Here is a 14,905-nt window from a genome sequence, read left to right on the forward strand (position 1 = left end):
GCGGCAAAACGCGCTTTGAACGTTTATTTCCGCGAATTCTCGCGCGAGCGCGCTCCGTGTTTAGGACACGCCGTCGCGCCAGAGGAGTCCCCGGATTCGATTATGAGATGCAATTCGACGCCGCTCCCCACTGGCGTGTGGCTCCGTCGAGAGACTCTCTGATTTTTATTCCGACGTGCCGGGTCGACGGTGCTCGGGCTCACCTTCGAAGCGTCAAAAATAATGTAGCGCGCGACCCAGTTTGGCGATAATTTCCTAACGAATAAAGTCTGGAATCGTATAAATCGTATAAGTCTGAACGGGCTCATTGGAAGCCCGCTGAAAAATTCCAAATGTGCGAGCCCTTATCATAAATGCCGCCTTTAGCTTTCACTTCGTAATGACCTCATTTTTTCCGTTCACAATAAAAATTTCCCATTTAGCATTTTATACAGTTGCCAGTCTTGCGTGCGCGTATATGTCTTTGTATGTGTATATGTACATGTAAAACTTTCGGAAATACTTATTGTGACGTTCACGTTCACGCGAGGGACATTTTATCTCGTTTACAACGATACGAGAAAATAACTCGTCGTTACACGCGTCCTTTCGTACGTCGCGCTTTTGTGAATGCGCGCAGCTGCGTAAATGTAATTCATTCAAAGAAAATCCATATATGTACACACGTACGCGAAGCACTCAACGCGCCTGCAAGTTTTTACAACACCATCGCGGAGACACTGAATTTCACTCCGGCTTGAGAGAGGTTCGCATTGCTTGTAATGCGCTTGTAATGAACCTGTACTATGTAATGTGATGTTTAAACTAACTGTGGCGCAGAAAAGTTTCCGAAAATGGCTTTACACGCGCTCACGATAGGAACTAACGGCTGCGTTTGGCGAACGCGACGGTTGCGCAACGATTGAGCAATTCATCAATGCGATTGGTCTAGATTTAGGGATCTAACAGTATATACTAATGATCACTGATTGTGCTCACTACTGATCTGCTGAACGCAGCCAATGATGGAATGTCCAACAATGTTGAGAGAAGGGGGAGTTGGCAGTTTGAATCTAGCCGCTCATCGACGACAACGCGAGTACGAGCAAGAAAGAGGAGGAAGGATGCCTGTAGTTCCGTGACCAGCTGATAAAAACCCATCCACACCGAATCCACACATAGAATCCGGCGCACAGAAGTTATGAGCTAAATCCCCGCGGTTCAAGTCACAGCCGTCGTAAAAATCTCCGGTATGGCTCGTCGTTCGTGGAGACGTCGATGACTTAACCTCGAGCCGATACTTCCGTCGTGACAGATTCAGTGGTTTACGGGGCGTCGAGCTAAGGCCGGCAATTTGGCCGTTCGTTTCGCCGCGGGAGGTAGACTCGCGAATGACTGCCGCGGAATTTCGCAGGAGACTGGACTCGAGTAAAAGAGTGGCGGGAGAATGTGGAAACTCTCGCGAGGGAAAATTTGTGATCGCTCGCACCGCGCGGATAGAGAAATGTGACTCCGCGGACTTCATTATTAATGCTCATAAACTGAACGAACGCTCACGGCGAAACGCTCGCAGCAGTTATTTCAACGTTTAATTGTATTAGCGCGACGACGGCGATTTAACTGGACGATTTATCGCTCGCTCCGAGGGATTTATCGCGCCGTTATGTGCGCACGCGCGCCAGGTCGTTCTCGTCCTGTCGCGCGTACGTCACCGAGCGTTCGGATTTTCCTCTTTGACAATGTCATTCGGGACAACCTTGCCTTTGTCGCGTCATCGGTCATACTGATCGCTCTTGTCATCGTTCTTATTGCGAGGCCCATTTGTACCGAGCGCCGAGCGTTTATGGCGTACGAATATCGTTCAAACTTCAAGATGTGATTTATGCATACGTTTGAGCCTCACGAAAGTGTCAAATCGCTGGTAATTTCATTGGCTCGAAAGATGATCTGTGCTTTTGTAAACGCAGTAGAATCAATCATGAAGGGAGGTACAAAATTAGAGAACGACAGCGAATACTTTACGGAGAACGCATTAGGACTCGTATTAATAGTCGTCATTTGAAATCTCGCCTTATGCGAGATAGTCAAGTTTGTATCAATAGTCTTTATTTGAAACTTGTCTCACGTGAGAATTGAGAGATTTGAATTTAGAGTTAGATGAGAGTATTTTATTTGAATTATATAATATATATGACATTACATTTGTGTGCAATCGTGGTTTAACTAAAAAACTTATATCTGACTCTGAAATTCAAGTCTGAGTCTCACTTAAGACGAGTTTATATAAGTTATAGGCCTAAGAATAGGCTAAAACTTGGCTAAATATAGTTGCAACAAAATTGTAATATTATTTTTCGTCTATGCATACAAAAAAGTTGTGGAAACCATAGTGGAAGTTGGTTTCTTCTTTGTTGTTTGCCCATATATGTTTGAACGAAATATTCTAAGGTCCGCAATAATAGTCGTTATTTGAAACTTGCCTCAGGTGAAACACTCAGGCTTTAATTTAGAGTTAAGTGTGAGATTTTTCATAATAATTGTAAATATATAATGTCACATATATTACATAATTCAAGTAAAAAACTCTCATCTAACTCCACATTCAGATCTGAGTATTTCACGTAGGACAAGTTTGAAATAACGACTACTAATACGAGTCACAGTGCTGAAAGGTGCGATCAAACTTTATGGATCTCTCGACAGAGAGAAAAGTTTGGTTATATTAACATGAATTTTGTGACTATAATAAATGAACCAACGCATTTTGATAGAAGGAAATAGAATTTCTGGTTCTTAGAACCAAATTTGAGTCATAAGAGTTACAGAGATTCTATGTCCTTAAACGAAAATGCATTGGTTCGTTCATAAAGGCTAAACTTCATGTTAATACAATCGAATTTTTTTCTCAGTATTCATTCCGCAGATCATACAGAGAGATAGCAATATTCTTTCGGTTAAGACAACTACATATTTGCTATTTGCTAGCAATAAAGTCAATGTTAATAATAAAAATAATAACATGAAAATATAGTAATCGAACACATTACATATCTCCAAAACTGCTGTGGCTGTGAGAAGTGTATAAATGGGCATACAACAACAATTTTAATGCAACATCTATTTAACGTGAATAAATTTCTTTTCTAACTATACAAAATACGGCTGCAGTAACCGTAACAGCTTTATGTTTGATTAACTTTATTGCTTGGTTTATTATTAATAAGAGAAATATGCTTACAAAACTAACTTTTGCGGGCATCTAATAAATTTTGTATGTTCTTCGTGATTGCACAAGGTTATATTGGAAAATATATGCGCGAAAATATATCACGCATGATATGCATCCACGCACGCGTGTAACAGCCAAAGGTTTCGAGCCGACGCCTCGCTCCCTTCGGCCGCTGAACACGCGGCTTTAAGAACATTGGCCAACATTTGCTCGCTTCTAATCGCTGCGTCTAATCCACACTTTCCACATAACTGTGTAAACTCAGCCGGTAGACATCGGCTACAGCCCCAATACAATGTCGTGCGCATCGCCGCGTTCTGGACACACATACAACGGGTCCTAAAATTGTTTGCATAGTTCGTTAAACGTGTTACTGGCTCGCGCGCACGCGATACGCGGTGAATCTGTTTCCCTTTCTCCCTTTCTCTCTTGGATCAATTATGAGCGAGGCGTTTTCGGCACGATGCGCATTAGGCGCGCGCCACCAGCACTGCCACCCTTGTGCGACCGCGTGTGCGTCGGATGAACGCAATTAGAACGTTAATCGAGTGACTGAGATATCACCGGAGTTCCGGTTTAATTTCAAAGTCGCGTTATACTGCGGTGAGGGGGCTGCGCGCTGAGTAAAACTGATCGCGTCGCGTTAATTCATCCGCGCCGGCCGTCTGATAATTATAAATGACGAGTTACGTTGACAAATCGCGGTGATTCAACATCGTCCGTTGTTGGGGAAAGGCCACATTAGAGAGAAAGAGAGAGCGACGTCGCGAGCCAAAGCAACCAACAGCGGTAACAGCCCCTCGCAATGGAGGCCACGTGCCACGAGGATAAGAAGTTTCAATCCAGTTGGAAATTGTTTCCTTCCTCGAACGAGCCGGCGAGGAGAGACAGCCCCGTGAATCCTTACCATCGATTCGTCCTCGCGAGGATGTGCCCGAAGTGGCTGCAGCCAGACGCCGTCGACGACAGCATCGTTAGCGGCTTGCCGGAATTCGAATGCGGCGTGTTTGTCGATTCTCACATGGACGCGTGCTCCTGCTGTCCCCGGAAACCCTCGGATCAGGCGGGCCAAGAGACCAGGTCGCGCGGCTGCTGTCGGGAGGACTGGGCGAGGAAGGCGGCTTATCGGAAAATCAAAGAGAAAGTAGAGGAGGCCGTCAAGGTAATTTCTTTCTGCCCTTTCTGCGGGATTAGTTAACTTGGCGGCGGATGTGTCTCAGACGATCTTGCGCCCTCTTTGCGCTACAATTCCCGCGCGAGTGATCACTTGGAATAGTGCTGCACTCGTGCCCCCATTAACGCATCGACGCATCGACTTTGCAGAGGCACAAGGTATTTCTCATACGGGGCGAGCTGCCAAGGCTGAAGGAGGCGCTTGAGGCGCGGGGCTGGGTGCAGAAATATGAGTCGACTAAAACGAGAATGCTGCCATACGGTTAGATTGTTTGCGGACGATAAAGTTAATGCGCCAGCGGAGACAGACAGACAGACAGAGAGAGAGAGAGAGAGAGAGAGAGAGAGAGCTCTCTCTTATACACATATATATGTGTATAAGAGAGAGGAGAGAGAGAGAGAGAGAGAGAGAGAGCTCTCTCTTATACACATATATATGTGTATAAGAGAGAGGAGAGAGAGAGAGAGAGAGAGAGAGAGCTCTCTCTTATACACATATATATGTGTATAAGAGAGAGGAGAGAGAGAGAGAGAGAGAGAGAGAGCTCTCTCTTATACACATATATATGTGTATAAGAGAGAGGAGAGAGAGAGAGAGAGAGAGAGAGAGCTCTCTCTTATACACATATATATGTGTATAAGAGAGAGGAGAGAGAGAGAGAGAGAGAGAGAGAGCTCTCTCTTATACACATATATATGTGTATAAGAGAGAGGAGAGAGAGAGAGAGAGAGAGAGAGAGCTCTCTCTTATACACATATATATGTGTATAAGAGAGAGGAGAGAGAGAGAGAGAGAGAGAGAGAGCTCTCTCTTATACACATATATATGTGTATAAGAGAGAGGAGAGAGAGAGAGAGAGAGAGAGAGAGCTCTCTCTTATACACATATATATGTGTATAAGAGAGAGGAGAGAGAGAGAGAGAGAGAGAGAGAGCTCTCTCTTATACACATATATATGTGTATAAGAGAGAGGAGAGAGAGAGAGAGAGAGAGAGAGAGCTCTCTCTTATACACATATATATGTGTATAAGAGAGAGGAGAGAGAGAGAGAGAGAGAGAGAGAGCTCTCTCTTATACACATATATATGTGTATAAGAGAGAGGAGAGAGAGAGAGAGAGAGAGAGAGAGCTCTCTCTTATACACATATATATGTGTATAAGAGAGAGGAGAGAGAGAGAGAGAGAGAGAGAGAGCTCTCTCTTATACACATATATATGTGTATAAGAGAGAGGAGAGAGAGAGAGAGAGAGAGAGAGAGCTCTCTCTTATACACATATATATGTGTATAAGAGAGAGGAGAGAGAGAGAGAGAGAGAGAGAGAGCTCTCTCTTATACACATATATATGTGTATAAGAGAGAGGAGAGAGAGAGAGAGAGAGAGAGAGAGCTCTCTCTTATACACATATATATGTGTATAAGAGAGAGGAGAGAGAGAGAGAGAGAGAGAGAGAGCTCTCTCTTATACACATATATATGTGTATAAGAGAGAGGAGAGAGAGAGAGAGAGAGAGAGAGAGCTCTCTCTTATACACATATATATGTGTATAAGAGAGAGGAGAGAGAGAGAGAGAGAGAGAGAGAGCTCTCTCTTATACACATATATATGTGTATAAGAGAGAGGAGAGAGAGAGAGAGAGAGAGAGAGAGCTCTCTCTTATACACATATATATGTGTATAAGAGAGAGGAGAGAGAGAGAGAGAGAGAGAGAGAGCTCTCTCTTATACACATATATATGTGTATAAGAGAGAGGAGAGAGAGAGAGAGAGAGAGAGAGAGCTCTCTCTTATACACATATATATGTGTATAAGAGAGAGGAGAGAGAGAGAGAGAGAGAGAGAGAGCTCTCTCTTATACACATATATATGTGTATAAGAGAGAGGAGAGAGAGAGAGAGAGAGAGAGAGAGCTCTCTCTTATACACATATATATGTGTATAAGAGAGAGGAGAGAGAGAGAGAGAGAGAGAGAGAGCTCTCTCTTATACACATATATATGTGTATAAGAGAGAGGAGAGAGAGAGAGAGAGAGAGAGAGAGCTCTCTCTTATACACATATATATGTGTATAAGAGAGAGGAGAGAGAGAGAGAGAGAGAGAGAGAGCTCTCTCTTATACACATATATATGTGTATAAGAGAGAGGAGAGAGAGAGAGAGAGAGAGAGAGAGCTCTCTCTTATACACATATATATGTGTATAAGAGAGAGGAGAGAGAGAGAGAGAGAGAGAGAGAGCTCTCTCTTATACACATATATATGTGTATAAGAGAGAGGAGAGAGAGAGAGAGAGAGAGAGAGAGCTCTCTCTTATACACATATATATGTGTATAAGAGAGAGGAGAGAGAGAGAGAGAGAGAGAGAGAGAGAGAGAGAGAGAGAATTTGTTGCCGCGGCTGCATTCGAACATTACCGCCGCCACCACCACCACTGGTGCAAGGGCCTGGTGGGGGTGAATGGGGCGAAGAGATGAAATATCGTCGCTAATGTCTACAATTTTCTATGTGCTCCGGCGATTAGGTGCCACGACTAACTTAGAAACTCGCTCCTTGAGCAATATCACGCGAGCGGACGGAACGCTGAACGAGAGGGCCGTGATTTTCGCCCTTCTGCGGGACAAGCAGCCCGACTTCATATGGGATTGCAGGAACGATTTTGTCGAGTGGCAGCACGGCTTGGGTAGCTTCGTTCTGCTCAATAAATACCAGCGCCCCTTCGATTACACCTCGAAGGTACTTCGTCGATCGACCGGACCCCAAATATCGAAATTATTGCATTAATTTTGCACTAATATTCGCGAATACCGTCGAACTTGAAGGATCAGTGGGGAGTCTCGAGTTGTGACACTATATTGGGCTGTTGTTCCACTTTGATGCTGCAAATGATTACTCACTGTCGCGTTGAAACGGCTGATCGCGCACGATAGACGTTCTCCACTTCACGTGCCTAAGAGAAAATTCACACCTTGGCAGAAAAGCAGAAAACGGAAAGGCAGGAACCATTCAGAACTCGCGGTGGTGATCAAGTGGTAGTCGATAGTTTCTGCTGCTTTTCTACCAACATAAGTTCTGATTGGCTTCTGCTTCTCTGCCAAAGTATGAACCCTTCTTAACAATGTTGAGCACATTAATGCAAAGAGAATTTTCTCTGACTGAAATAATCGGCCCAATAGACTCAGATTAATAAAGTTTAATCGATATCGCATTTAATAATAATAAAAACTCATCATTAGCGTTATATATGCAATCACGAATAATTTAATCGGCCAACGAAGTCAATTATTGATCAGTGTTTAATTAGTGATATCAAAGCTTGATTAACAAGTAATCTCGTTAATAATCGATGAAATTATTTCTAATTTTATATATGACGCAATTGCTTAATTTTGACGATTGATTTGCCAATTATTCCAGTCGAAGATGAAATTTCAATCAATGAATGCTCAATATTGGTTTAACAACGGCGAATCAAACGTACGTATTAATTAATCAATATATAATTAATCACATTAAAGTTTGATTAATTTCATCAATCGGTGAAATTATCTGCGATTTTATATGTAACGATTGATTAATTCTGATTACCGATTCTGCCGGTTATTTCAATCCAAGAAAATGTCATCAATTAATGCCCAACGCTGGTACCAAAATCGTCAATTATGTACTCGGTCTGGCGATCGAACTGCATTGAAAATTTCGCTCGAGTCTCCATCGCGATCCTCCGAGTCGACTCCGACATCCTTGTCCATCCCGGTCTCGCAATAAAGGTCTCATGGTGGAATGTAATCCCCGTGCAGCGCGCTCAATAAGTAAAACGTTCCCGAATCGCGTACAGCTCGGAATGGCGCGTTCACTGGAGGATGCATATTGGCTATACGAGGAGAACGTGTCCGACGTCCTGTTCCCGCGTAGCTACAACCCCGCCGAGGACCAGCGAGCTTTCCTGGAGGACTTCCGGCTGACCGCGGCCGCGGGCCTGCTCAAATGGTTCGTTCGCGAGCTGAGCGCTGCCGAGGAGCCGGCGATCCTCGCAGCCAATCCAACGCGACGGATGATTCCGGTCGCCAGACTGGACTTCGCGGTGGATTGTTGCGAGGATTTCGTCGCCGTCGCGACGCACGGGGATATCGACTTCGTGGCTGACAAACGGTCGACCGACGAGGAATGGCACGTTTTTCTGGAGGATTACACGGCGGCGCTTCACCATGGAGCCGGCCTCGAGAGCTCGTCGGAGGGACCCGAGCACGTTCAGGTGCAGAATTATGCGTTTGTTCCAATCCGCGATAATGCTAATAGAATTCATGTATATTTTCATGTATTCCCGAGTTTCTATGTTATGTAGTTTAATATATTAATTTATTTAGTATTTATTGTGTGCGCGCGCGCGAGAGAGAGAAAACCCTTCTACTCTTCCCTCCCGAAGAATTATTAATAATACTGTATATATTTGCACGTGAATTATTTTAAATACGCACTCTCTGTGCGATGTATATTCGGCGTTAAATTAATTGACCCATCAAGCGCACTAAAAAGGATTCGACTCGATTTCATTTCACGTAGTTGAATAATTTCGCGTTTGATAACGTTGCCTGTATTGTGTTTCTTGCAACGTTGCTTGTGTTGCATTCCTTGTAGCGTTGCCTGTATTGTGTTCCTTGGACTTTTTGTCATTGCGAAATAGCAAAGGGAGAGAGAGAGAGAGAGAGTTTCACCGCTTCGCGTGAGAGGTTTCAGTTAAATCAGCAGTCGATGGTTAACAGCGAGCCGGGCGAGTCGTAAGGATTTCTCTCGTATTGACTGGCCGCGTGTTTGGTGAACTTGCATATCTCGTTCTACTTACTTTGAGCAGCTGTGACGCTGTTTTCAGTGTAAAATTCATGTTTTCACGGGAGAGAATGCGGACGCTCTTCTTTAAGTTAGGAAAGCATCTGTGCTGCGCGATCGATTGGGTTAGAGTGGCGTGTTTATTTCGCGCTGCCCGGATTCGCGCTAATAATAGAAGCGATTACGAGGTAGCGTAGGCAACAAAACCAAACTGTGTTAATTATTCAAGGGGGGCACGAAAACATCCTTACATTAAACATGCTTCAGAGATGCTGCTGCGTGATAACATTAACTCCTTAACTGATGAAACAAAATTAAAGGGCTTACGATAACGACACGATAAGACTCCACGGGTAGACAGGGAAAGACGCATGAGATTCTTAACTAATGTTTATTTATTGGTTCTGGCAGATCTCTGTTGGAGGTCTCTTCTTTCCTCGTGCGTCGAGGAATATCTCTTCGCGCGCGAGGAGTTACTCGTCGCTCTTTTTGTAATTGCAAATTTTCATTAGGAGCTGTCAGGTTACGTTTGATCAATTAAGGCCTCGTAAAGCAAAAAAGGACAAGGAAAAAACGTCAGGAGAAAGATGCCTTAGCTCGTTACATGGGCGACCCCGAGGGGCTGTCGTGTCGCACGTAAATCAGACGCGTCGAATACGTGCTTATCGCAGCCTCTATTTAGATTGCCGCCGGAAGCACTTCGGCCAAAGGAAGTGTGCAATTGACACGTATCCCGAGTTGTCCACGTAGCAGGCGGCAAACTTCACACGCGAAACGAACCCTTTTCTGACTGGGTTGATCGTACTGTGAGGGTGGTTTCTTGAAATTCCCTCTTCTCCGGTTCTCTCTCTCTTTCTCTCTCCCTCTCTCTCTCTCTCTCTCTCTCTCTCTGTGTCTCTTTGTCTCTCACGACCCTCAATCGAGACGTTTCGCGATTTCATTAAATTAATTTCGCTCTACCGACCGTCGAAATGTGGCTCCGACCGCCGGCGGGATCCAATTCGCCGGCGGATGAATTTATTCGAACTTTCCAGAATTAAAGTCGACCCAGCACCGACGCGACGACGACGACGACGTCGCCGCGACGAAACCTGATATTCCCGCATAAATCGATATCAATATTGTTCGCCGTAGAGATGCTTCGAGAACGCCGTTGCGACTTTGGAGAAATTAAAGATGGTCGACCCACAATACGCGATGAGCGGCATGAGAGGCATTTGGATCCTGAAACCCAGCGACCTATGCTGCGGCAACGGCATCGTTATATCTCACGATCTCACGGACATTCTGCATAGGGTCGCGGAGAAGCCGACGGATTACTACATCGTGCAGAAATATGTTGGTATGATTTTTATGAGAAACAAAAAAGATCCCGAGCCGAAAAGAGCCCGCTGAGCCTGTCAGTAGCCGAGCTACTCATGTTTCAGAATGCCCCCTGCTAGTCAAAGAGACCAAATTCGACATAAGGTTGTGGTTCTTGGTAACGAGCACTTTCCCCCTGACGATATGGATCTTCAGGTAATTCGCGTCGCACTTAACCCGAGTCGAAGTTTTAATTTTGCATAACCCTGCAAGTTCCATCAAATTTGAAGGATTAATGAAGAATCTTGAGATATACACTATGCAAGATATTATCCTATCTGGATAGTACAAATTAGTGGCGTTTTTTCACGTTGAGTCTTAAATAGAGAGAGACGCGCATTTTAAAATTATTTAATATTCCATTATATTGAAATCCTATCTGTATTTAATCTTTATTTTCATTTTTAATTTTAACCACCAATATATGGATTGTGTAATTTATTTAGCTGCACGTAGAGTATGTGACATAAGAGCAGAGATTAAATAATACAATAAAGATTGACGGAGAACATAGATAAAAGGAACAATACATTTTTATTTTTATAATATTTCTTTGTTTTTTTGGCGTTGGAAGTCTAAGTGAGATTTGAAGATTTGAAAATTTGAAAAAACTGATAAGAAAGAAGCTGTAAAGGCAACGATAACGGTTGTGTGTCTAGTAATGCTATGTTTGGTAATAGAGATTTAAATTTAGATTCTGCGCAATAACAAGGCTAAGCAGAAGTGCAAAGAAAGTGTTGGCAAACGTAAACAAGATTGAACTGGTGGCCCAAAGAACATTATTAGACACAATAATCAGTATTTTTAAGATTTATATTAAATTCTAAAGTCAGTATATTCATAATACTGGCTTTCGGGTTATTTTTTTGTAGGATTTTCGATTGAAAAATTATAATTAACTTGTCATTTGAAGGATAGAATTTGATGAATTTGGTTCTTCCTCTTTTTGATATTATTATTTATTTTTTTTTATATTTTTTATAATTTCTTAAATCTTATATCTCTCATGATTTTATAGAATGTTAAGATTTAATAACAGAAAAAGGTTCTGAAGATATTACAAAGATTTAAAGAGAACGAAATGGAATGCGTGGGATCTCTCAGACCCCACTTTTCTGATGACAGGTTAATTATAAATCCGTATACGTGGACTGTTATTCAAGTGTTTGGATCAATATCTTTTGTATGAAATAACGTAATAAGTATAGATGCAGGACGAATAATCGGAGATTCACGAAACGATACCTAATTATTTGATCAAATAATGACGAATTATAAATGCTGACCTAAATTTCAACTCGAGGGGAGAGATATCCCTTTATTCCCGGTAAATTCGTCATTTATAAAAACCTTCTATACACGGAAATATATAGTAAAAATTACAACAAAATTTATGTAATCTTGAACTATACAGAATTATGATCGAAATTATTATATAGTTGTCTAAAAATGTTATGCACTTTGGATTTTTTGCTACAAAATTATTGTAGCTACTTGAATGTCTTTTGTATCGTGTACCAAAATAGATGATCAAATTTCTATAGTGATTTAATATTTCTCTATTTCTATAGTGATTTATATATACTACAATTTCCAAATAGTTCAGCTTGAAGTAAGAAACATTGTAAAAAGAAATATAATTTTAACGTTACTTTTATTGCAATATCTTTTCCGTGTATAATAAACGATTTGCCATACCTTGAAAGTATACGACGCATCGCTGCTCGCATCTTGGCTTCTTGACAGCCAGCTGTCGTTCTGATTGCTCCGTCGTGGCACTGATATTGATATTGACATTCACATGAAGACGATTCGTTTGAAGATAGACGTGTTAAATAACGTAATGCCGACACAGAGACGGAAATATTTCAAAAGGGTCGACAAAATAATGTAATCACTCGAGGAAAATAATAAATAACACAACACGCATAAGTTATGTCACTCGCCGACTAAAAACTGAATGGAAACATCTGAAAAGATTCGTTAAGCGCAGAGACAAATTTGATCGTTTTGAAAGTCGCGAATGTTTTGACTATGTGACGCCTGCTGCTTATTAACGAGCGACGACTGTTGACAATAGGGAGGAGTTTACACATTTCGTTGATTATTTTAATATTCTCGCGCGCTTTCCTTGAATAAGAAAGTAAATAACAAGAAGAAATTGTCGCGAACGATCATGTAGCAAGGTAGAAGTTCTCTTAAAATAAAGAGATAGTTATTTCATCAGTATTTTAATATGTATTGCATTAGTTATTTTGTAAGTATTAAAACAAAGAGGTAGTTGTTTTATCAAGCTTTCGGTTGTAGGATTAATCTCCTCATGCGCCCTAGAACCGTTCAATATTTCGTCGTCTCCTGAAATATTTAATCAGACTCGGGGCGACATCGCGTTAATTAATACGTGACTCTCCAATTGAATCTTAGCCGGCGAATTGTTGATTACTCGGCAACCAGCGACAAATGGGAGAGAATATTATTGTAGCTCTTTTTGCCGATTTGGTATTTTCGCAGAGCAAACGTACCGAAGTGCTTTCTCAAGGATATTCAACACGAAGAAAATGGGATCAAATAACTCTTTATTATACCAAGATAGAACAGAATAACCTGTACAGTGTCCTCCAAATTTAATAGAAGTTAATGTAAAATTAAAATTTCTATTCGCCCTTTTTCACGTTATTTGCGAATCGCAAATCTTGTTGAAATCACCGGAAAAATTTTTAACAGGTTTATTCAAGTCGTCAATCTAGCCAACTTGAACAACGCGCGGCAGGCGATACTGAATAAAAAAAATATACACACTGTAAAAAATCTTGCGTACATAGTACGTAAACATATGTCCCAAAAAGTCCACTCTAAATTTTTTGTCGAAAATAACTCGTTTATATGTTTATTTGTGTGTTATTTATATTATATACAAACTAATACATAATATAAATAACACGAATGAACATATGAATGAGCTATTTTCGACACAAAATTTAGAGTGGATTTTTTGGAACATTTGTTTACGTACTATGTACGCAAGATTTTTTACAGTGCATATATACATTTGAACGTGATTATAAATATTTGTATTACATATACGTCACGTCACATTAGATTAGTTCCGTTTTGCGCGGATGAGAATTGAGCTCAGAACATCTGAGAACAGTCGAGTTCACTCCCACGATTCGAGCTTATAATCGCGGCTCCCGTTTCCTATCCAGAGAAGCGCTTCTACGCTTCAGCTCGCAGCCGTACACCTTCTCGACCTACCACGAGTCGATTCACATTTGCAACACCGCCATTCAGGAGAAGTACGACGACGAGCGAAGGCGCAGGCAGCGTCGCAGGCAGGACGGCCCCGAGGAGCCCGCCAGCAGATCGCTGCGCGATCAAGGATGGGACTGCGAGAAGCTGAACGAATATTTGAAGTAATCTCTCTCTTCCTCTCTCTCTTTCCGTTACGCGAGACGTTTCGATTATCCATTCGTCACACCGACCGGCCGTCCGCGGCTCTCCCTCCCCCCAGGGGCATTCCGCAGAAATTGATAGGACTCGTGTGCAAATACGCCTCCTTCGGGGTTCCGAGAGAAGCCGCGCGCGCGTTCTCGAGGACGTTCGGGCGCCCCTTTCGCCCGACGACGATAATGGCTTCGCCATAGCCGGGCTCTTGCCGTTTCCCTCGGATGACAAATCGAATGGGATTTTTCGATGACGCGACGTATATTCGACGGCCGAGTAATTGCGAATAAAGCGGAAATATATTATCCGCGGTGTTAGTCGCGCTGAATGGGGCCCCGGGTGTGTCGGTATTGGTGGCCGATCATAGCCGTCGCGTTACGATCACTTGGAGTGGATCGTGGCCGGGACAAGCCCGGGAATGCATTCGCCGTCGAGAGCTCCGTTACCGCCGTCCCATTTCGACGATAATGACTTCGCCGTGGTTATCTTTGTTACCACGGCGGAGCCAGATGGCGTCTTAATGACGATCGGATATCGGGGAATTAGAGCACCTGGATAGAGGCCGGTTAAACGGAAATGTTTCATTATTCCTGCGTGTTCGTGTACGGTACGGCCCCAATGGAAGCCCGAGAGGGTGTATTATTCTGTAACGTTGACTATTAGCAGTCCGTTCTGTAATGCCTTCTACGTGTTTGTATTTTACGTCGAAGGGTACGTGTATAACTTATTCCAAGCGTTTCTTGGTCTTGACGATCTTAATTCCTTCACTACCAACGAGACATATGTTTTCCTCACTATTAATAATAACCTTATTCAATTGAACAGTCTTTTTAACATTCAGAACACGTCAGTTATATATATATATATATATATATATATATATATATATATATATAT

General features: G+C 42.5%; 1 protein-coding gene across 1 annotated transcript in view; it reads left to right on the top strand.

Moving 5' to 3' along the window:
• The first annotated feature begins 754 nt into the window (after window positions 1-754).
• LOC116852302 (tubulin glycylase 3A-like) overlaps window positions 755-14,905 on the top strand; it is a 22,450-nt gene continuing 8,299 nt past the window's right edge. Inside the window, exons 1-8 of the mRNA XM_032832505.1 lie at window positions 755-1,229; window positions 3,944-4,370; window positions 4,532-4,643; window positions 6,900-7,111; window positions 8,214-8,630; window positions 10,337-10,544; window positions 10,630-10,720; window positions 13,771-13,977. Of these exons, the coding sequence (XP_032688396.1) occupies window positions 4,014-4,370; window positions 4,532-4,643; window positions 6,900-7,111; window positions 8,214-8,630; window positions 10,337-10,544; window positions 10,630-10,720; window positions 13,771-13,977 (1,604 nt within the window). The 5' untranslated portion in view covers window positions 755-1,229; window positions 3,944-4,013. The remainder of the gene's footprint in view (window positions 1,230-3,943; window positions 4,371-4,531; window positions 4,644-6,899; window positions 7,112-8,213; window positions 8,631-10,336; window positions 10,545-10,629; window positions 10,721-13,770; window positions 13,978-14,905) is intronic.

Source organism: Odontomachus brunneus, unplaced genomic scaffold, assembly GCF_010583005.1.
Source record: "Odontomachus brunneus isolate Ranch 3 - 2012 unplaced genomic scaffold, Obru_v1 Obru_scaffold_213, whole genome shotgun sequence".
In the NCBI taxonomy this organism is placed as follows: Eukaryota; Metazoa; Arthropoda; class Insecta; order Hymenoptera; family Formicidae; genus Odontomachus; species Odontomachus brunneus.